Source organism: Pleurodeles waltl, chromosome 12, assembly GCF_031143425.1.
Source record: "Pleurodeles waltl isolate 20211129_DDA chromosome 12, aPleWal1.hap1.20221129, whole genome shotgun sequence".
NCBI lineage: Eukaryota > Metazoa > Chordata > Amphibia > Caudata > Salamandridae > Pleurodeles > Pleurodeles waltl.
The window spans coordinates 571835840-571859440 of NC_090451.1; the positions used below are offsets into that span (position 1 = coordinate 571835840).

A 23601-nucleotide genomic window follows, 5' to 3' on the forward strand; every position below is an offset into this window, starting at 1 on the left:
TGCTGTATCTCTGGTTTAAAACCAGATGTTCGTAGCCATGCGTGCCTTCGTATGGTTACTGCAGTATTTATTGTTCTTGCCGCTGTGTCCGCTGCGTCCATAGAGGAGTGTATTTGGTTATTGGAGATGTTTTGTCCCTCCTCAACCACTTGTTTTGCCCGTGTTTGAAATTCTTTGGGTAGATGCTCAATGAGATGCTGCATCTCGTCCCAATGGGCTCTATCATATCGCGCTAGGAGCGCCTGAGAGTTTGCGATGCGCCACTGGTTTGCAGCTTGTACTGCGACCCTTTTCCCAGCTGCGTCGAACTTGCGGCTCTCTTTATCTGGAGGTGGTGCATCGCCTGATGAGTGCGAGTTGGCTCTCTTGCGAGCTGCCCCTACCACGACTGAATCTGGTGGCAGTTGTGAGGTGATAAAAGCAGGGTCCGTGGGCGGTGCTTTATATATTTTTTTTTCTCCACCCTTGGAGTAATCGCTCTACTTTTGACAGGTTCTTTGAAGATCTGCTTTGCGTGCCTTAGCATTCCTGGAAGCATAGGTAGGCTTTGGTAGGAGCTATGGGTGGAGGAGAGGGTGTTGAAAAGGAAGTCATCCTCGACAGGTTCTGCGTGTAACGACACGTTATGGAATTCTGCTGCCCTAGCTACCACCTGTGCATACGCTGTGCTGTCCTCAGGTGGTGAGGGCTTGGTAGGGTACGACTCAGGACTATTGTCTGATACTGGGGCGTCGTATAGGTCCCAAGCGTCCTGGTCGTCTTGGCTCATGGTGGTATGAGCCGGTGAATGTGACGGAGTCTGTGCCAGTGATGTGTGAGTTACAGGTGGAGGAGAGGGTGGCGGAGTTACCTTCTTCACCATTTTTTGTGGTGTTTGTTCTTGTGTTTGGAACTCGAGTCTCCTTTTTCTCCTGATTGGGGGAAGAGTGCTGATCTTCCCTGTCCCACTTTGTATGAAGATCCGCTTTTGTGTGTGGTCTACATCAGTGGTCTGTAACTCTTCTTCAAATCTGTGCTTGCGCATTTGAGAGGACAGTGATTGTTCCTCTGTATATGAGCTGGCAGTTGGTTCGGTTGCTGGTCGTTTTGGCACCGAAATTTTGTCTCTGCTTGTTTTCGGCTCTGAGGAGAATTTTTTCTTTTTCGGCGTCGAGCTTTCTCGGCGTCGATCTTCCTCGGTGCCGCTGTCTCTGCGTCGAGCAGCTTCGGTTCCGCTGTCTCGGCGTCGATCTTTTTCGGCAGCACTTTCTCTGTCCCAAGATTGCTGCGTGCCTGTGTCTCGACCCGAGTCGGACGATCTCGGCACCAGTTCGGCCTTTTTCGGTGCCGATGGACGGTCACCTACTTTATGGGTTGAGCCATGGCCTGTTGGCAGTGGCGTCCCCTGGGCCTTGTCTGTTTTCTTGTGTGGTGCTTGCTTCGACGTCTTACTCACGGTTTCTTCGACGTCGAATTCCTCCGAGTCCGATTCATGGATGGAGAAGGCTTCCTCTTCTTCTCCTTGTCCCTCGAACTCTCGGTGTCCTGTCGGCGTGGACGCCATCTGCAATCTTCTGGCTCGCCGGTCACGGAGCGTTTTTCTGGACCGAAACGCACGACAGTCCTCACACGTTTCTTCTTGTGCTCGAGCTACAGGCACAAGTTACAGACCAAATGTTGGTCTGTATATGGATATTTATTGTGGCATTTAGGACAGAATCGGAACGGGGTCCGTTCCATCAGTGTCGAAGTTACACACGGTCGGGCCGACCAGGCCCCGACGGGGGATCGAAATTACCCCGAAGGGTTACCGGAGCTCTTCACGATTCGGTGTCGATTCTATTCTTACCCGATACCGAGCGAAACAATACCGACGTAGTTTTCCGAAGTTAAGACTATCTTTCCGTACCGAAACCCGGAGCGAAAAGGAACACGTCCGAACCCGATGGCGGAAAAAAACAATCTAAGATGGAGTCGACGCCCATGCGCAATGGAACAAAGGAGGAGGAGTCCCTCGGTCTCAGGACTCGAAAAGACTTCTTTGAAGAAAAACAACTTGTAACACTCCGACCCAACACCAGACGGCGGACTATGCACAACATGTGTATCTGCAGCTACACATGCCACCGAACACATGTGTACCACCTATCTAGCACTTAGAAATGCTGAGTTAAGGAGGGCCTGTGGCAAAAATCAAGATCCTGAACAATATACAGAACTCACCACAAATTAAAAGGAGCCAATGAAGAAGACTACATGGCAAGTAGAACCTGAAAGAACCCTAGTAGCATGTTTGACAGAACTACTGCTCGTAGCTGTCAGCCACAGGTACGGAATAGAGGGATGTGTTTTGCACCAATAGCATTGCACATTACTCTCAAAATCAGGGTAGAACTCTACCTTCATCAAATTGCATCAGTTGGGCACTTTTGAAAAAGCAATGTTAAATGAGCTGGAATCTGTAGAACTGCGGTTCCTAAACGTTTACCTTCAGTGGATCCTCACTGAAACCCTGCCTAAGCAATTTCTATGATTTGAACCCCAAAACAACAGACAAAAACACAGAAACAAGTAACCCTAAAAAATTACTTGTGATATGTTCAATTCACTAACAAAAAGAATGTAAAAATCATTTTAATGGGAAGGTTGAGGCTTTTCAGAATGTACTTTTATTTTTAAAAGATGAAGTGATATGTTAGACTTTACCGTATTAATTTGTCTTTTACACTCATATCCACCTCCAACCCCACTACTGCCACCAACCTTGAACAGGGAGTGAAAAACTTAATTGCCTGGATCACCAAATGGAGGTCAGCATTGTACCTATCAAGAGCAACATCCAGAGAAAATCCTCGGAAAAGGCCAGCTGGTACACCCAAGAATTAGTAACAGTGAATCGAAACAGCAAACAGCTGGAGAGATGATGGCGCGCCAGCAAGGACGCCTCCGAAAGAGCAGCCTTCAAAACCTCCCTCAAACTCTACCACCGCCTGCTGAGGGCAACAAAGAAGACAGCCCTTGCCGCACACATCAGAACCAGCGCCAACACCACCAAGGAACATTTCAACTTTGTTAAGGAATAACGTTCTTAAGGAATTCTCCAACCCGTCTGCCAGTAAAAACAGCATCACACCCTCACAGGAGCTGTGCGACAATGTTGCCCACTTCTTCCATAACAAGATCACAACCATATACAGAAGCCTGGAACCCCAAACCAAACGTACAGACTTACTCAACAGATACGCCTCTGCCGTAATCGACACACACCTCACACTGACCACCCGAAAACATCCTCTTCAACAAGCACATCACCTCCACCATGACATTCATCCACTCAGGAGCTCCCACAGACCCATGCCCGCATGACATCTTCAACCTTGGAAACTACAGGATTGGCCAGGAACTCACCGCCCTGCTCAACACCGCTGTCATCACTGTGAAATTTCCTGACGCATGGAACCACGCCATAGACAGACCACTACTCAAAAAACCCTCAGCCGACCCCAACTAATCCAAAAACTACCTGCCAATCTTCCTGCTCCCATTCCCAGTGTAGGTACTGGAAAAGAACATCAACAACCAACTCATGATATACCCGGAGTAGAACCAGCTACTCAACGCCTCCCAATCCTGTTTCCGCAGCAATCACAGCACCGAAACTGCACCATTCGCAGCCACCAATGAAATCCAAACCTTCCTCGACCAAGGAGAAACAGCAGCTTTTGAAACTCCTTGACCTCTCAGCAGCCTTCTACACCGTACCCCACCACAAGCTGATTGAAAGACTTCACTACATCGGCATCCAAGGGGACGCACTCAGATGGATCACCTCCTTCTTCATTGGAAGAACCCAGAGTATCCACCTCTGATCCCAAGGAGATCACCGGAAGTGTCCCTCCAGGGCTCATTCCTCAGCCCTAGGCTTTTTAACACATATATGACCCAGCTGACCAACATCAACAGATCCCACGATTTCAACATCACTTCCTACGCAGATGACACCCAACACATCCTCTCACTCACCGACGACCCTTGCACCACCAGAACCAACTTCCACAGATGCATGACAAGTGTTGCTGAGTGGATGAAGAACATGGATGAATAACAACTATCTGCGGCTGAACACAGAAAAGATGGAAGTACCGATCTTTGGCAATAGCAGCAACACATGGACCAACTCCAGGTGTTTTTCACACGTAGGACCTGCACCCACTCCCTCCGACCACGCCGGAAACCTCAGAATCATCAGTGACAACAAGCCTGAGTGTTATTGTTTGTGCACCATCTCACCTCATATTAGTAATAATAATGATGATGCAAATAATCTACTGATGACCTGTGCACAACCCTAAGAAGCCAAACTCCTCAGAACTCTTGGGACAGAATTATTTACACGTTTGAAACCCAGAACCTGTCTGTGCAAGAGCAAAAAATCCTATCAATGCTATTTAAAATGATGCCTTTAGGACTTGATGTTTAGGAAGTTAAATTGTGCAAACCACACTTAACACACTAGTGATGTAAGCTTTCGCAACCGAGCCTCTAACTTCATGCTTTTCCAGGCTCTGCACCAGACCCTAAAGCCATGTGGCTCGGCAGAGAAAGGCTTGTACCAGCCATACACCATAACAAGGTCCATGTGTGCAGACTGAGGGCTCTTGCAGCCCTATACCAGCCTTACCCTATTCTCTGTTTGTGTAATCTGAAGCCCGACAAAACCTGATCTTTTACTCTGCATACAACCTGATGTTAAGCAGATAGTAGGGCCTGTAACAGCACCGCACCCCAACACAAGTTGTGTGTGCAGGCTGAAGCATTCTCCCAGCCTGATACCAGTGCCATATGCTAGCGCAGGTGTTTTAATAAAAATTAATAATGAGTTTTTATGTATTTTTGAATAATGAGTTTATGTAGAAAATGAAATAACGTAGAAAAATAATGCATGCCTTTGAAAATGTGATCTCGAAGAATGGCCACCAATGTTAACGAAGTGTACTAATCAATGATTAATACTTATTAAATATTGAATATGTGTTAAACTAATGCAGTATTATGTCATATTAAGGGCTATGACGTATGCTTTAGCTTTATTAATTGTAGGCCTTACCTTAGCAAGTGTTTTGGCCTATCTTGCCAGGCCTCATGCAGCAGCTATATTTCTTAGCGTTAATAAAAATACTGACCAAGCAAATTAAACTGTGAAATGTCTGTTGTATTGTTCAAATCTGCTCTTTACAGAAGCTTTTCATGAGAACTGACTGCTAGGAGATGATGTTCTTTCTACTGCAACATTTTATGTGTAATATGTGTAATATGTGTGAGACTGACTTTCCCAAGACAAGAACAATGAAGATACTGACTAGAGTGGAAGCTGCAACTATATTGTTAACTGACAAGCCGGATGATGAGGACATCGTAAGACGAACCAATCAACAATGTAAGAACGGAGAAATATTAGAATTCATAGATTTGGTACAGTAGTTTTATTGGACAGAGTGTGAACATACGATTAATTGACCAATAAGGAATTAGAGGATAGTTTAGGTGACTTTGATATAACAATGCCGCAGAGGGAAAAGACTTCAGAGATTTTAGGAGAGAGAGATTAATTCTGACATTCTGAGAGAAAACAGATTATTCTGATATTCTGGCTCATTGGGCTCATATTCCCTGGCTGAGAGCAAGATGCCTTGCTGATCGACTGATGTCCTGAGGACGAAGACTGATTCTGCTTGCTGACCCATACCAAGGATAGGTATACAATTGAAATGTGATTATTATGCATATTTGCTTTTCCTTTCAAGGTACCAAATGCGCAGTTTTGTCTATGACTATCACAATTAGATGTTTCCCAAATTGGTGTTACCAAATTGTTTTTCATGAAGCCCAACATGCTGATGCTAATCTAATGTTAGTTGAGGATCCTGACTTATGACCAAAGAGATTAATGCTTAATGGATTTCTCTGCTTAACTTCATGTATTTCATCTTGTTGATGCAGCTGACTCTGCTACTGATTTGCACCGTAACTTCAGAATGTGTTGTGGTTCAAGCTTTAATTAGATTGTGTTTCTTCCGCCGCTTTGGACAACCAGTGTTATTTTTCTGTATGTGTTTCATTTGATTTTGAGATTAATCTACATGACGTTAGCATTGTTAATATAGGGAAATAAACATACTAAAGTTTTACTACAGGTGTGGTTATTCATGACTGAAAGTTCATGGTAAGTGATAATTACTGACTACATTGATTATTGATTTATTGATTACTAATGATTGTTGATTATTGTGTATTGATTATTGATTCATGCACTGGAGCTATGGTAAGAACTTCTTAGTTGTGAGTCAAAAGATTCATCGACCTGTTCGCATCCCCTTGTAAGTATACTTATTAAGGTCTGACACGCTAACACATATCATCCACTGTATGCGCAATCTGAAGCATTGCATTGAGCTCACATGGCTATTTGTCTCTGATTAATAAGGTCTGTGTCAGTCCTCCACCAAACAAGAACTTAGTTTTCAGGCCTTTCCCTTACTTGCACCCCAATACTATCCACTGTACCAGTGTGTGCAGTCCCACGACTTGCCCCAGTTTAAGTGATCAGTATCTCTATAGTTAGTAAAGCAAGCCCCAGCTGTTTAGCCCAGCACGAGCTGTGTGCGTAGCAGAGGCCTGTCACACCACTGTAAAAGTTGCTTCCAAGGCATTTGTAAATTGAGAGGAGACAAATAATTCAATGATTTAGGCCAGACATGGCACGGAAGAAATGGGTCAGTAATTCTCAGGTAGAGAAGTGTGTACCCCAGATTTCTTTCAGGAGCATAGTTATGATAGTTTGTTTTAGGGTAACAGCATATGTTCTTCACTAAAGAAAGGCTTTGAAAAATTGAGAAATGTATTCTGCCAGTGTGGAGATGAACAATTTTGTTAGGTGAGAAGGTAATACATCATAAATTAAGCCTGAAGGGCAAGGTTTAGAGATCAGATCAACTAAGTCAGGTGGAGATAGGAAGCCAAAAGAGTAGGCTTGATGACCATTTTTGCTGCATAAACCAATGGCTCTGAATTCCCAGAGTCGGAAGGTGGTCCAGGGAATGAGCAAGAGTATGGAGAAAAAGACAGTTTTTTCCTGAGATTATTCCGGTATTTTTTCCTAATGTTCGTTCTCATATATGTTCTTCGGTGCTGAGTGTGATTGAAGGGGTTTCCCTGCGACTCTCCCCCTAAGGGCCCTCTTTACGTTCAGGTAAAAATACATACATCTCAACATGTATGAATGTGCACTGCATGCTTTCCGGCGCACCTGCATGGATTTGCAGTGGTCTGCATAGAACACTTACCACAAATTACATGAATAGGCCTCATAAGCATGGAATAGAAACACGTACCCTCTATGTTTGTGTTATGTTTGTCATTTTTACCACTTTTCTTTCTTCTTGTGTCTTTAATATGTGCATTGCTCCAGGGTAATTATAATTTGTGTTCACCGTTTAGATATTTCACAGGACCACCAAAAATTGCAGACTCAGAGATCTTTACCCAGTAGGACAGGATTCATAGGTAGAGAATAGATGCTTGCTGATAGTTGAATGTATTTCACCATAGATAGGAGTTAGGGAAGTAAGGATTGAGGTCCAGAAGAAATCCTGGGATACCTAGTCTAGCTGTTTGAAAAGCTGAAACAAGTGGACCCATTACGATGTAGGGATAATGGTCAGTCTTATGTATCACCATAGTTTTAAACATCCCTTAAGCTCACCCATATAATATAGAGGTTTCTGGGTTAAGGGACTTTTAAAGTTTCTAGGTCCCGGTTCTTTATCATCCACTCTAAAGTACTCTCCGTAACCCAGGGAGCCCACTGACCACAATAAATTTCTCTTGCAAATGTGGCAGAGAGAGTGAGGAAGCATGGCAACCAGAGGTGTGTTAAGCTATACCTCACATTTTTTTGAAAATCCTTTTGGTCCTTTAAAGATTGTGAGACACAACACTGTGAATGAAGAGCTCCCGGACAATGGACAGTTCACTAGGTGTGAGCCCTTCAGAAGGTCACATTTGCCTTTGTGTTTGTAGTTGGTAAGGATTTTGTCTGATAGCAGGTCAGATTGCTTGAAAGTAGAATAATTTCAATGGAAATGGTGAGGGGCTGTTTTCAATGCATCTCCTGATCTTTATTATTTTTTGGGTTAATTAGGAACTGAGATTGTCACATAACCCAGTGAGAGGGTGTACTGTGCGAAGAAGAAGTACATGGAGCTGGAAGTTCTTTGTACATTTAGAAAAAATATTTTTCGAGTTACTTGCTGTGTCATTGTGGTCTTTACAGTAGGTCATTTGGCTGACCAAATTCTTTTTTGTAGCTATAATTATAACATTTGTGTACTTATGTACCAGTACTTTTGTACTCATTCATACCTATGTACTAAGACAATTCCAAACTTCTGGAAACTTAGCAGCCTTAATTTAGTTCACAGTATAGCTTCCAAAGGCCTAAGACTCCAGTAACTAAAATAAGAGGAGACAGTGCCGCTGAATAGAATATAGGGACAAGAATCAGGACACCGTTTTCACCTGAAGTGCCTGGGTCACTGAACCTTTTTAACATCCTTTATATTTTTGGAATTTCTTTTACACCTGTGGACTGGGGAGGAGAGGCAGGACAGTTCCTTGTTTGATTGGGATCGTTTCTCTGCTTCTCCTGAGGGAGAAAACTATGATAGGAAACCTCAGCTACCATTATCAACCATCTGAACTTGGGCTGCTTCATTCCGCGCCCTTATTTAGCTTTAATCACTGAAATCCACCATGTCATATGTGATGAATGTTGGTTCTGATACTAGATATGAACCAAGAGACAGCCCTTTTTCCTTCTGGTTAATGCGGGGGAGTGAACTGCTGACTGTGTGTAATGGGAGGGAAGTAATATGGAGTATAGTAATTCAAACTGTAGACTTCCTCAGTTGACATGTAAGATGTAAGAGCATGCCAGTCTAAAAATGTTCGGTAGCTTATGGCCTGCTTGGACGGACAAGGCTGGGGAAGTGGGGGAGGGGGGGGGGGGGGGGGCAGGGTGAGACTCTGACGACCAATATGACAAAATTGTGTGGCAATGCACAAAACCATAACTGGACTGCATACTAATTACCACATATCTGATAGAAAAGGTTGGGAACATCACCATACATATACTATTAACTTACCATGCCACTGGCACCATTAATCTCGAAATCCAGGCTTGATTCACTAACCACGTTAGGCAATGGAAGGTGAAAAAGACCCTCTTAAACAGTATTCTCAGATGAGGCAGGGTTAAATATCTTACTCACTATTATGCCAACAATCTAACGTGCAAGTCCTCCTACAAAAATCAATTTGGGAGACTGTGATTAGGGAGTATTATCCTCTCACACTCTAGAAAAAGCATGGCTCAGACAAAGAAGGTATGTCTTAAATGACTATACATCAAACTTGAAGTAATGCATCAATGCACATGTTCATTACATAAATGCTTTTGGTGGGGACAGAAGCTGATCTATGAAAGGGGGATATGTTCGGTAAAATATTAGCGTGGGCAACATTGAGCCATTTACAAAACTATTACATTTAATGTACCTTGTATGCCCAATCCACATCTAAGAAAGGGCATGCATTGGAAAAAATGTACAGTCCTGGTAACTGGGTGCTAATAAAGAACCTAGCAAAAATGTAAAAGAACTATACAAACCAATCCCTATCAATGGATACAAGTAATTCTCCAAATACCACTGTAGACCGTGCTTAATGTAAGCCAGTGGCTGCTGCCACTTATTTTTGCTCATCAAATTTTGATCCAAAGCAAGAGTTAGAAACACACAAAAGTGAGAAAAGGGGGAAGAGAAAATATGGAAAAACTGTGACAAAAGGAGAAAGCAAGAGTCTTAAAGAGGCAGGAGGTAGACTCAATAGTATGCAGTCGTTCTATTAGGCACCCTTCACATTCAGTAGCACTGACTGAGGGGTTCTGAGCTATACTTTGGGACCTTGTACTAATTGTTTCACAAGTTAAGCAATCAGTGTACTCCAAGAGAATAATAGATAAGCCAGAAAGACTTGATTAGAAAGCAGGGCCCCAATAGAGAGAGTTTTGTCCTGGATATATATATATCAGTTTTCTCTATCATTTTCTGTCTCTCCTTCTTACAATTACAAATACAAACACAACAATGAAGCCCTCGAACACTCACCACCACCGCGTCCAGGTTTCCTTAGAAGTAACATGTTAAGTAAAATGAAGGCTACCATTATAGATGTCCATATGAGCTAGTCTTTATAACTCCATTATTAAACTTGTGCATGCTGTCGCCCATGCAAGCTGCCTTAAGAGGAGAATGGTATCATTATAATGAGAAGAACTTTGAGGTACTTGCAAACAGCACCTGCCTATTGTCTAAGAGGAGTGAACAATGCAGATGTTGCAACACAACTGCTTATGAACATCGGCCACTGCTCACAGGCACTCCCTATGACTGTGATCCAACAGAGCAGATAGCACGAGTGCCAAGCATGCAACTTATACATCCTGTGAATGTGAAAATGTACATCAAATCTCAGAAGTAAAAATTCAGGGACCCACATTTATCCATATAAACCAGTGATCTGTAAAGTCTAAGAGAAAACACAGGCTTACCATTGACATCCAAGTTGTGTTCGGCAACATAATCGCCCATCAGACTGCTAACCTTGCACAAGTACACCCCGCTGTCACTCTTGTTGAGGAATAAGAAGACAAGGGTGTTCTCTTGCTGCCTGGACTGTGGTGGAAGCTCGCCTCCTTTCTTCTCCCAGGCGTAAGTTCTGGGGCTGAAATTAGGAAAAGCAATATTTATATCAGTAAAAAGTAACAAGAGCAACAACCATCGTATACGAGAACTCATATGTACTTTATAAGGAACTCCAAAAGTTAAATGCAATAATTTAATATCTGTTATAGTTGGAGAGCTTTCTCGTTGGTAAGTGAGCCTAATGATCCCCAATACATAATGGCTTTATAGAAAAATAACCCTGTAAAGCAATCACACCCTCCCACAGTACCTCCAGAAGCATTCCTTAACCAGAAGCATGGAACTTTGGATTTCTTCCCAATTTTACATCTCATACACTGACCTCAGTTCTTATTGTGAAAACCTACTCTAAGCAGGCCCTTCAATGATTTTGGACACAAATAACAAAACAAGACTGTGAAGGATAATTAAATTTTCCAAAACATTGGTCTCCAATTGGGCGAGTGGTGCATGAAGCATATCATCATCATCAATATCCAGACAATCCTTTATACATTTGAACCAACATTCGTAGTGTCCTAAAACTGAGAACGCAATCCTGTTCATTTAATAACATTTTATATTAAGATTTAAGTAGCTACTGCAGCACTTAAGTGGACCAAACGACTGAATATACTAGACTGGATCGAGATACATTAGCAGACCTCAAACAGCACCACAGTGGAGTCCCAGTTGCACCAGATATTCTCTGTAAAAACCAAAAAGTAAGAAAAACAGCCGCCAAAAATGGTTCTAGCTCTTGACTTCTGAGGAATGTCCGTGAGAGCGGTATGTGTCTGCAATCTTACACCTTTGCCAAAGGTGTGTGACCCGAATAAAGAACTTTCACATGTGCACTACATTTGAAGAAGTCTTGTCATAACTGATGACTATACTTTCCAGCATTTAGATACAATAATAAATTATCTTTTATATATGCTTAAAAAAAAGAAAAAAGCATTTGAGACTTTTAAGTTTCCTTTTTAGTTATCCTCTCAATTGTTGTTCACATTGCTCAAAAGACATGCACGTTGCCAACACATATTTCAACCATGGCAAGTAGTGCTGGGAGCTTTTCACATGTCCCACGTCTGGTGTTGCAACAATAATAGCTCATATCACTTTTACCTTCTTGGTATGGATCCATGGAGATAAGTTATTTTGTGGTCGGTTCAGGTGAATAATAGATCACATCTCAACCACTTATCTATCCATGTTAAGGCTACCTCTAAAACTATATAGTTCCTTAATAAACCAAACACTCTGAATAATAAAGATGAACTTATGTCTTTAACGTGGGCAAAAAATGAATGCCCTAGATCAAGGTAGGGCTCATGAATGTTGGGTACTTTAGAAGGGTCCACACAAAGGGCCAGGTTTGATTCACAGCAGCTGGCCTGCCATTCTGCCATGGGTACGGACTAAGTTACTCTGTCACCATGGTGCAGAGGCCTCCCAACTAATGGCCAAGCAGGTGGTCATTTATAAAAGCACTGCCAGGATCCGTCATGACGGTGGTTCCTGGTAATGCATTTTACTCTATGCTACAGGGTTGTAGCAGCAGGACGCAGCCCTGTAGCACAGAGTAATCTTTTTCTCCCCATTTAGGGATTTCCTTTTTTAAAAGTAAAAATGTAATGCTCCTCCTTTCATGGTAGGTAGAGCAGTACAATGATTTTACTGTTCCTTACCGCCAGGCTTTCCCTGGCGGTAAGAATCAGTAAAAAAATGACTACGTCCGCTCATACAAATTGGGCTAGTAGACATGTAGCCATTTTTCTGAAAGTCCTTGCTCCCCAGGACTGTCAGAAAAGTTGGGCCACGACGGAGACAGAGTAGTCTCCACTGTTGCCAAGCTGACGGTCCCTCTGCATTTAAATCAGGTGAGCAGACCTTCATATTGGCAGTATGTACACTCCATTGCCATTATGACGGAGTACACATACCACCAATATATAAATCAGGGTCTAAGAATAAATTACATCATATCATCCAACTGATGTCTTATTTACCCTACACCTTTTCATCTCCATTTTTCCCTCTGCAATAGTGGAATTTCCGCAGAAGTGAGTTGGTGTTTGTTGCTGGGTGCATTTCTATCTTACTATACGATCTCTTCAATAACAGCTTGTTTCAAATCGTGATAAATTTGCTTTCTATTTGTGTCATATAGCACTCCTCCCCTTTTTTTGAGGCCGCTAGAATCTTCTTCAATGCATTTTTGGGTAAGGTTAACATGACCATTCTGAATATGTAAATGAACCAGGCAGCTCCTATCATTTGCTTCATTTGTATTCTCCCTTACAGTATCAACTGTAGCTTCTTGCAGATAACTGGCACCAGTCTATCCCTTATCATATCACTCAGATCTGTTAAGCTTTATTCACACAAATTTCAAGGTTGTTGGTATGCACTCGAATACACATTCCTCATCTGTTTTTTTGCATGTTTTGTGATCAATCAATGGCTTTATAAGAAAGTCAATAAATAAATCCAAGCAATTGAGAAGGTGTCAACCACATCAGATTTAGTAGATTTGTTAATGAATTTTCAGGTCCTTTTAATACCATTAACGTACAAGTTAATTACCTTCGGTAATGAAATATCTGGTAGAGACATATTCTAGTTGCAGATTCCTTACCTTAGAATTTTCCCCCAGGCGTCAGGGTGGAATACCTTTGCGTGCCGGTAGGTGGCGTCAGTCGACTCCGCAGGCGTCGTGGTCACCGTGATGGCGTCAGGAGTAGTACATAGACACTGCCCTCGCACAGTGACGTCAGTTTTTTTTTATGACTTTCCACGCCAGAGCGCAGAGCCGCTAAGAACACTGAGATTGGTGCGCCAGAGCTAAGGAACTGAAAGGGGGAATCCCTGTCCCTAGAAATCAGTTCGCAAGCGGGGAGGATGGGTGGGCGGTAAGGAACCTGCAACTAGAATATGTCTCTACCAGATATTTTGATACCGAAGGTAAGTAACTTGTACATCTGATAGAGACTTCTAGTTGCAGGTACCCAAGCAATGCCATCCTCGGTGGTGGGCTGCGAACCAAGATCACACTAGAAAGTCCTGCAGGACCGAACGACCAAAGTAGCCGTCTCGACGGACCTGACTATCCAGGCAGTAATGCTTAGCAAACGTGTGCAGGGATGCCCACGTAGCTGCCTGACGATATCCAGGACAGGAACTCCGCGTGCTAACGCAGTGGAAGCAGCAGTTGCTCTGGTGGAATGAGCATGCAAGTCTTCAGGAGGTTGCTTCTTAGCCAAAGCGTAGAACATTTTGATGCAAAGAAGCACCCATTGAGAGATGGTACGCTTTTGCACCGCCTTCCGTTTTTTCGCACCAACATAGCCAACGAAGAGTTGATCGTCCACCCGGAAATCTTTGGTACAATTGAGATAGAACGCCAACTCTCTTTTTGGGTCCAGATCGTGGACTCTCTCCTCCTCATGGGAAGGATGTGCGGGTGCGTAGAAGGTAGGCAAAGTGATGGACTGGCCTACATGAAATGGTGTAACCACCTTAGGAAGGAAGGACACTCTAGTGCGTAGCACTACCTTATCAGGATGTACAAACAAGTATGGAGGTTTTGAGGAAAGGGCCTGAAGCTCACTCACCCTGCGAGAAGAGGTGATAGCGACCAGAAAGACAGATTTGAAGGTGAGGAGCCGCAAGGGACAATTATGCATTGGCTCAAAGAGGGGACTCATCAAATAGGTAAGTACAAGATTAAGGTCCCACTGAGGCATGATTAATGGAGTGGGAGGAAATAAATGGATGAGCCCTTTTAGGAACCTACTTACAATAGGAGATTTTACGGAATGAGGGCTGATCAGGTAGCCTAAGAAAGGCGGAAATGGCAGATAAATACTCTTTAGGGGTGCCCAAAGCAGAGCCCTGCTGGGCTAAAGAAAGAATGAACAGAAGAACCTCTGACAGAGGGGCAGAAAGGGGATCAACAGATTTCTTGGTACACCATGCCACAAATGTATTCCAACGACAGGCGTATACAGTTTTAGTCTATGGACGCCTGGCTGCCAAGATAACATTGCAGACTTCGGGTGGAAGAGCAGAAGCCGTCAACTGTTTCCGCTCAATCTCTACGCATGAAGGCCGAGGTTGTACAGGTTCGGGTGCATAACCGTTCCCTGTTGCTGCGACAGAAGATCCGCTCAAAGAGGCAGTCTGAGTGGAGGCTTGATGGACATGCTCAATAGCTCTGGATACCCCACGCTTCGAGCCCAGTCCGGAGCCACCAAGATGATTTGGGCCTGGTCGTTCTTGATTTTCTTGAGAACTCTGGGAAGAAGAGGGATAGGCGGGAAGGAGTAAAGGAGGCCGGAACTCCACTTGAGACGAAAAGCGTCTCCAAGCGAGTGCCTCCTTGGAAACTCCAACGCACAAAATAGGTGACATTGCGCGTTCTCTGTGGAGGCGAACAGATCTGAGCAAGGCTCTCCCCACTGCTGAAAGAGACCTTGTGCCACCTCCGGATGGAGACGCCATTCGTGAACAACTGTGTGTTGACGGCTGAGTTTGTCTGCTCTAGTGTTGAGGGAGCCCGCCAGATGTTGAACCATCAGGGTAATGCACTGATGTTCCAGCCATGTCCAGAGGCATAGTGCCTCCTGACAAAGGGTCCAGGACCCTACTCTGTCCTGTTTGTTGGAGTACCACATGGCGGTAGTATTGTCCGTGAACACCTGCACCACTTACCCTTTGAGAGAGGGAGGGAATGCTTTTAACGCAAGCTTGATTGCCCGGAGCTCCAGCAGATTTATATGGAGCCCCGATTCTGCTGGATACTAGAGGCCTCTGAACTCCGCCTCTCCCATGTGGCCACCCCAACCCAGAAATGACACATCTGTCACTATAGAGAGATCTGGTTGGGGAAGGGAGAGGGATCTGCCGTGGACCCAATTCGGATTCGAAAGCCACCACTGCAGGTCTTTCGCAGTCCCCTCCGAGATCTGGACCATGTCAGAGAGATTACCCTGATCCTGCGCCCACTGGAACTTCAGGTCTCACTGCACAGCCCTCATATGCCATCTGGCATGTGTTCCTAGCAGGATGCAGGAGGCCATGATGCCCAGCAGCCTCAGAGTCAGTCTCACCGAAACCCAAGACCAAGGCTGAAAGATTGGAATCATAGCCTGAATCTCTTGGACTCGCTTTTTGGGAGGATAAGCCCGAAACTGCACTGTGTCCAGAACTGCCCCGATGAAACGGAGCGTCTGAGAGGGAGTCAGGTGTGACTTCGGCATGTTTATAGTAAACCCCAGCATGTGCAGGAGGTTCGCCGTAGTCTGAAGGTGGGAGACGACTGTCTGGGGCGAGTCCGCCTTCAACAGCCAGTCGCCGAGGTAGGGGAAGACTGAGACCTCTAACCTGCGCAGATGAGCTGCAACCACTGCCATCACTTTTGTGAACACCTGAGGGGCGCTGGTAAGGCCGAAGGGGAGCACGGTAAACTGAAAGTTCTTGTGACCTACAAAGAATCGTAGGTAACGTCTGTGGGCAGGCAGGATAGGGATGTGGAAATAAGCATCCTGCAAGTCCAATGCTACCATCCAGTCTCCCGGGTATAAAGCAGACAGAACCTGAGCCAGGGTAAGCATTCTGAATTTCTCCTTCTTGAGGAAGTAGTTCAGGTCCCAAAGGTCTAGGATAGGACGTAAGCCCTTGTCCTTCTTTGGTATCAGAAAGTAGCGGGAATAACAACCACAACCTACTTCGGGCACAGGGACCTTTTCTACAGCTCCCTTGGCCAAGAGAGTCGCGACTTCCTGTTGGAGAAGCGCCAAATGATCCTTCGGAAGGTGATGGAAGGATGGTGGCATGTGTGGTGCAGCAGATTCGAAAGGGAGGGAGTAGCCCTTCCGAATGATCTGCAAATCCACCCCTCCACAGTGATATGTTCCCAGTGGGGCAGGTGATGGCGGACCCTGCCACCAACTGGGTGGGAGTGAGGGGACAGACTAGGAGGGTTTGGAGGCTGCAGCGGTGGCAGAGGTGGACTGGACACACCTCTGGTTCCCTGTCCCACGGCCACGTGGGGTTCCGCGTCCTCTGCTATGCATAGGCTGGCCTGCGTGGCTGTGAGGAGGACGCGACAGGGCGCCCCTTCCGTGTCCACGAAAGGGGCAAAAGCAGACTGTGGTGGGCGAGAGGCCGAGGAAAGACCGAGGGACCGAGCCGTAGCCCAGGAATCCTTGAACCTCTCCAAGGCAGAGTCAGCTTTGTCTCCGAAGAGACGGGTGCCATCAAAGGGTATGTCCTTAAGTGACTGTTGGACATCCCCCGAGAAACCAGAAGTACGTAACCAGGTAAGGCCACTGTTGTTGCAACCCATCTGCCCAGAGAGTCTGTCGTATCCAGCCCACAACGGATTGTGAACTTCGCCGCATCTCTCAAATCGTTCACTGCTTGGGAGACGATAGCACGGGCCTCCTCAGGTATCTGCGGCAGGACTTGCACGACCGTATCCCACAGGGAGTGGGTATAACGGACCAAAAGGCATGCGTTGTTCACAGACTGCAGCGCTTGACTAGAGGAAGAAAACAACTTCTTGCCAAACTGTTCCAGTCTTTGGGATTTCCTATCCGGGGTTGCGGAAGGGAACGTGCCTGAAGAAGAGGAAGCCTGGATAACAAGAATCTCAGGCGTGGGGTGTTGGGACAGGAATTTTGGGTCATTCGGAGAGGGCCGATGATGGCGTGCAATAGTCCTGTTTACAGGAGCCCCTCTGTTGGGTTTGGACCATGTACCCAAAAGGACATTGGTGGGGGCCTCATTGAATGGTGAAAGGGGTTGTGAAGTAGAAGCCCCAGGCTGAAGCACCTCCGTCAGGAGATTAGACCTGACCTCCACAGTAGGCAGCTCAAGGCCGAGGACCTCAGCTGCCCTACTAACCACAAAACTATAAGTTGCTCCCTCCGCCGTGGCCACGGTAGGAGGAGACAGCATGCCAGCATCAGGAGCAGTATCCAGACCATTGGCTTCGCACAAATCCTGTGCCCAGTCCATAGCAGGGTCATCCTGGTGTTCATAAGGGTCCAGGGACCCCTCCAATTCCTCCCCATATTCGTACCCATAGGAAAACGGGTCTGAATCCGACCTGGGGCGAATAGGCCCCACTGAAGCTGAAGGCAGCGTCGGTCGAAGCCGATCCGACTCTGAGTCGTCGGGGATAAGAATCGGGTCGACGTCGATAGTGGGCACCACCGACGTTGGGAGCATCAATAATTGACCCGGCACCGGGGAAGGTCTAGAGGGTGCGAACAGCGGCGGTGCAGATCTGCGCACGTATCCAGAGGTGACCTCGGTGGCCGGGGCCAAAGCTGACGGCGTGGAACCCGAAGGCCCTTCAGCCGAACCCCATGGGCCCGAAGGCGCCGTATCGGGGTCGGCCCGCCCAAAAATGAAGCGCATGGCCTTGTTAAACTCTTAGTTGGGCGGGGGTCATCCCGGCTCTGGGAAACTCAGGGAAGCAACCAAGACGCAGTCTCCGAGGACGGAGGCCTAGTGCGTGGATGCTCTTCCAGGGTAGCGGCAGCCGAGCAACGGGGCAAAGTCGGAGAGCGATGGGACTTCTTCAACTTCTTTTTGTTCTTCTTCTTACCTTGACCCGAGGATTTAGAAGAAGATGAGTGGTGCTGACCCCGCGACCGATCTCGAGACCTTCCTCTCGAGCGAGGCCGGGACCTATGCGGAGTCGGGTGCCGGGCCGCCATTAGCTTTAGGGACCACTCCCTCAAAGCCTTTGGGTGCATGGTCTGACACTCAGAGCAGGACTTCGGGTCGTGGTTGCGCTCGAGGCACCATAGACAAACGTGATGAGGATCTGTCACCGACATTGTCCAATGGCAGTCCTCACAAGGCTTGAACCCGGTCTTCGGGGACATCCTCGACGCACTTAAGTTTGCACACAAAAAAACTCAACAAAACGGTTGAATCAGGCAAAAAATAGCTGAGGGTAGCTCTTCTTTGGATCAGCGAGTGGCGCAGAAAGAAAAGAACTGACGTCACTGCGCAAGGGCGGCGTCTATCTACTACTCCTGACGTCATCACGGCGACCACAACGCCTACGGAGTCGACCAACAGGACCTACGGACACGCAAGGGTATTGCTCGAAGAAAAACCTCCAGATCCAGTCTGACGCCTGGGAGAAAATTCTAAGGTAAGGAATTTGCAACTAGAAGTCCATCAGATATGTCATTTTGTTTATTTATAGCACACACCACAAGCTGAGCTCTATCTGGATGTGAACGGAACTCGTCAATAAAAGGAAGAAATGGAGGGTGAACAGAAAAGCTAACTGTAAGGAAATGCCTCCTTGGCATGGTTACCCCCTGACTTTTTGCCTTTGTTGATGCCAAGTTATGATTTGAAAGTGTGCTGAGGCTTGATAACCAGGCCCCAGCACCAGTGTTCTGTCCCTAAAACTGTACCTTTGTCTCCACAATTGGCACACCCTGGCATCCAGGTAAGTCCCTTGTAACTGGTACCGCTGGTACGAAGGGCCCTGATGCCAGGGAAGTTCTCTGAGGGCTGCAGCATGTCTTATGCCACCCTGAGGACCCCTCACTCAGCACAGACACACTGCTTGCCAGCTTGTGTGTGCTGGTGGGGAGAAAATGACTAAGTCGACATGGCACTCCCCTCAGGGTGCCATGCCAACCTCACACTGCCCATGGCATAGATAAGTCACCCCTCTAGCAGGCCTTACAGCCCTAAGGCAGAGTGCACTATACCACAGGTGAGGGTATAGGTGCATGAGCACTATGCCCCAACAGTGTCTAAGCAAAACCTTAGACATTGTAAGTGGAGGGTAGCCATAACAGTATATCGCCTGGGAGTCTGTCATACACGAACTCCACAGCACCATAATGGCTACACTTAAAACTGGGAAGTTTGGTATCAAACTTCTCAGCACAATAAATGCACACTGATGCCAGTGTACATTTTATTGTGAAATACACCCAGAGGGCATCTTAGAGATGCCCCCTGAAAACATACCTGACTTCCAGTGTGGGCTGACTAGTTTTGCCAGCCTGCCACACACCAGACATGTTGCTGGCCACATGGGGAGAGTGCCTTTGTCACTCAGTGGCTAGTAACAAAGCCTGTACTGGTTGGAGGTGCTTCTCACCTCCCCCTGCAGGAACTGTAGCACCTGGCGGTGAGCCTCAAAGTCTCACCCCCTTTGTTACAGCGCTACAGGGCATCCCAGCTAGTGGAGATGACCGCCCCCTCCGGGCACGGCTCCACTTTTGGCGGCAAGGCCGGAGGAGATAATGAGAAAAACCAGAAGGAGTCACTGGCCAGTCAGGACAACCCCTAAGGTGTCCTGAGCTGAGGTGACTCTGACTTTTAGAAATCCTCCATCTTGCAGATGGAGGATTCCCCCAATAGGATGAGGGATGTGCCCCTCTCCCCCTCAGGGAGGAGGCACAATGGGTGTAGCCACCCTCAGGGTTAGTAGCCATTGGCTACTAACACCCCAGACCTAAACACACACCTAAATTGAGTATTTAGGGGCCCCCAGGCCCTAGCAAGATAGATTCCTGCAACCTGAAGACGAAGAAGGACTGCTGACCTGAAGCCCTGCAGAGAAGACAGATACACCAACTGCTTTAACCCCAGCCCTACCGGCCTGTCTCCCAACTTCAAGAAAAACTGCAACAGCGACGCGTCCCCCAGGGTCCAGCGACCTCTGAAGCCTCAGAGGACTACCCTGCATCTAAAAGGACCAAGATCTCCTGAGGGCAGCGGCCCTGTTCCACAAAGAACCAACCTTTAAAGACCACACGTTTCCCGACGGAAGCATGAGACTTTCCACTCTGCACCCGACGCCCCCGGCTCGACCTGCGGAAAATCAACACTACAGGGAGGACTCCCCGGCGACTGCGAGCCCATGAGTAGCCAGAGTTGATCCACCTGAGCCCCCACAGCGAAGCCTGCAGAGGGAATCCAGAGGCTCCCCCTGACCGCGACTGCCTGCTTCAAAGAACCCGACGCCTGGAAAACACACTGCACCCGCAGCCCCCAGCACCTGAAGGATCCGACCTCCAGTGCAGGAGCGACCCCCAGGTGGCCCTCTCCCTAGCCCAGGTGGTGGCTACCCCGAGGAGCCCCCCCCTTGCCTGCCTGCATCACGGAAGAGACCCCTGGGTTTCCCATTGAAACCTATTGCAAACCGGACGCCTGTTTGCACTCTGCACCCGGCCACCCCTGTGCCACTGAGGGTGTACTTTTTGTGCTGACTTGTGTCCCCCCCCGGTGCCCTACAAAACCCCCCTGGTCTGCCCTCCGAAGTCACGGGTATTTACCTGCTGGCAGACTAGAACCGGGGCACCCCTATCTCCATTGAAGCCTATGCGTTTTGGGCACCACTTTGACCTCTGCACCTGACCGGCCCTGAGCTGCTGGTGTGGTAACTTTGGGGTTGCCCTGAACCCCCAACGGTGGGCTACCTTGGACCCAACTTTGAACCCTGTAAGTGCTTTACTTACCTGAAAAACTAACAAATACTTACCTCCCCCAGGAACTGTTGAATTTTGCAGTGTCCAATTTTAAGATAGCTTATTGCCATTTTTGCCAAAACTGTACATGCCATTGTGATGATTCAAAGTTCCTAAGATACCTGAGTGAAATACCTTTCATTTAAAGTATTGTTTGTAAATCTTGAACCTGTGGTTCTTAAAATTAACTAAGAAAAAATATTTTTCTATATAAAAACCTATTGGCCTGGAATTGTCTTTGAGTGTGTGTTCCTCATTTATTGACTGTGTGTGTACAACAAATGCTTAACACTACCCTCTGATAAGCCTACTGCTCGACAACACTACCACAAAATAGAGCATTAGAATTCTCTTTTTTCCACTATCTTACCTCTAAGGGGAACCCTTGGACTCTGTGCATGCTATTTCTTACTTTGAAATAGTACATACAGAACCAACTTCCTACACTAACTTTTTTATTTTTCTTAAAAGCCACCAAGGAACAGATTTGTCACAACTCAAGTGAGAGGCAGTTCCTTCCTGAGTCTCAGTTCCAAAACAGAGAACATTCAATCGCCTTGGGACTTGCATTTGGTTCTTGGAATAGTCAGCAGAAATGTAACTAGAGTGGAGTGAGCGATTGGGACAGAGCCAGGAGATCTTATGGGTTAGATATTTGGGGACACCACCATACAGACCTTTGCAGATCAAGGTTAACATATTAACTGCTTCAGTATGGCTAATGAATCTTCCTATGGCAGCCGCACTACCTCCGTAATGCATCTGACATGAACGGTTTGAGAACTGCACTGCTCAAGAAAATTCTTCTGGTGCAAGTACCAGAAGGATTTTCTTTATAAATAAACAAAGCTGAAACATGCAGAAAAAGCTTGTCTTGCGTCCATTTTTTTTTTTAGTTTACTGTGAAGCGTAGTGCACTGACATCACAGTAAACAAAGTGAGAGCAGATGCCGATTAGGAGAAATCTGCTTTCACTTTCATTGGTACTCATGAGGCATCCCTCTTCACTGACTCCCCAAGCACCAATGTGTGAGGGAGTGGCTACAATGCCCACTTTCCAGCGGTATCTCTACCAAGTGGAACACCGATGCAGGGATAAACCAACTAGACACCAGGGCAACGTTTTTTAGTGGGAGCAGACACCCTAGACAAAGACAAGCTCTCCTTAAGGGTACAACATTCATTGTGCTTTCCTTGGGGAAAGATTTGGGGGATAGTCACCAATCTACCCCCTGGAGGGAGAAAGCCCACTAGGAAAGAGGAAAGAATGGTCCAAAAAGTAAAGTTTGGTGGTGACCTGCCCAGGCCATTAACGTTTGTTCTGTCCCTGGGGGCTAATTAGGAGCACTTACTCCAACCTGTCCCCTAAGCAAAAAGAGAAATGGTAAAAAAAACAGAAGTGGTGAAGGCAGCCCCTGTTCCAGAATGGGTCACAATAAGCCTCAACAGTCTCTCTGCCCTCCTCAGGAGAAGACTAGAGGCTTTGCCCCGAGTCTGACGCCAGAAGGAGCAGAAAGTGCACTCGATCTCAGGGACATATTTTTATAAAATAATGGGACTAGGGTGCTAGCTTGTCCTGATATCAGGCCTCTCACCTCCACTCCAAAAGTCTCTCTGCACCCCTGGGATCTACTTTAACCCCCTCCCCCCATCCACCACCACCACCACCACCATGCCAAAAAGGAGGAAATGTTTTTTTTTTGGGGCATTGATTTGATATATGGTCTGGCAGAGAAGGGGTACATTCCAGTTACTCTTGCTACCTATGGTGAATGGCTGCACTATTTGAGCTCCGTTCCAGCTTACAACCAGGGATTCCTGTATCTGAAACCTAGAAACTCAGGCAAATTCAGGATGGTGTAGTTTGCATGGATTCCACATTGCTTTCGTACTGAGAATGCCCTTAAACCCACAGTGACTAAAATCACACATTTACCTCACATTTCTGTGAGAGAACGTTCCAGAATCAGCAAGGATTCACTAAATTCCTACCATCCAGCGTACCATTAGAGAGTGTTGTTTCTGATTGGGTGTCCCGATGGCTTTGTGTCTGTAAAAGAACTGTTTGAGTGGCTGCTGGCAATTAGGGCAATTCACGAGGGCCCTAAAGCTAATATGGTGGCCTGGTATCTCAGTTACCTGCTACAGCCTTTTTCTAAGTCGAGTATCAGCCTCACATCTTTGTCCTCCTCTTCCTTTACCTGCAACAAACAGTACCACAGATTATCCATGTAACACCTTCCTTGTAAAATGTCCACCAGCACTTTGTGAAGTAGTGCTGGCAGGCCGGTTTT

At 46.5% G+C, this 23601-nt stretch overlaps 1 protein-coding gene across 3 annotated transcripts in view; it reads right to left on the reverse strand.

Annotated features, from left to right (window-relative positions):
- CADM3 (cell adhesion molecule 3) overlaps positions 1-23601 on the reverse strand; it is a 603256-nt gene that overhangs the window by 275866 nt on the left and 303789 nt on the right. For all 3 annotated transcript variants that reach the window (XM_069217689.1, XM_069217688.1, XM_069217687.1), the window contains exon 7: positions 10652-10824. In XM_069217689.1, coding sequence (XP_069073790.1) covers positions 10652-10824 — 173 coding nt within the window. The remainder of the gene's footprint in view (positions 1-10651; positions 10825-23601) is intronic.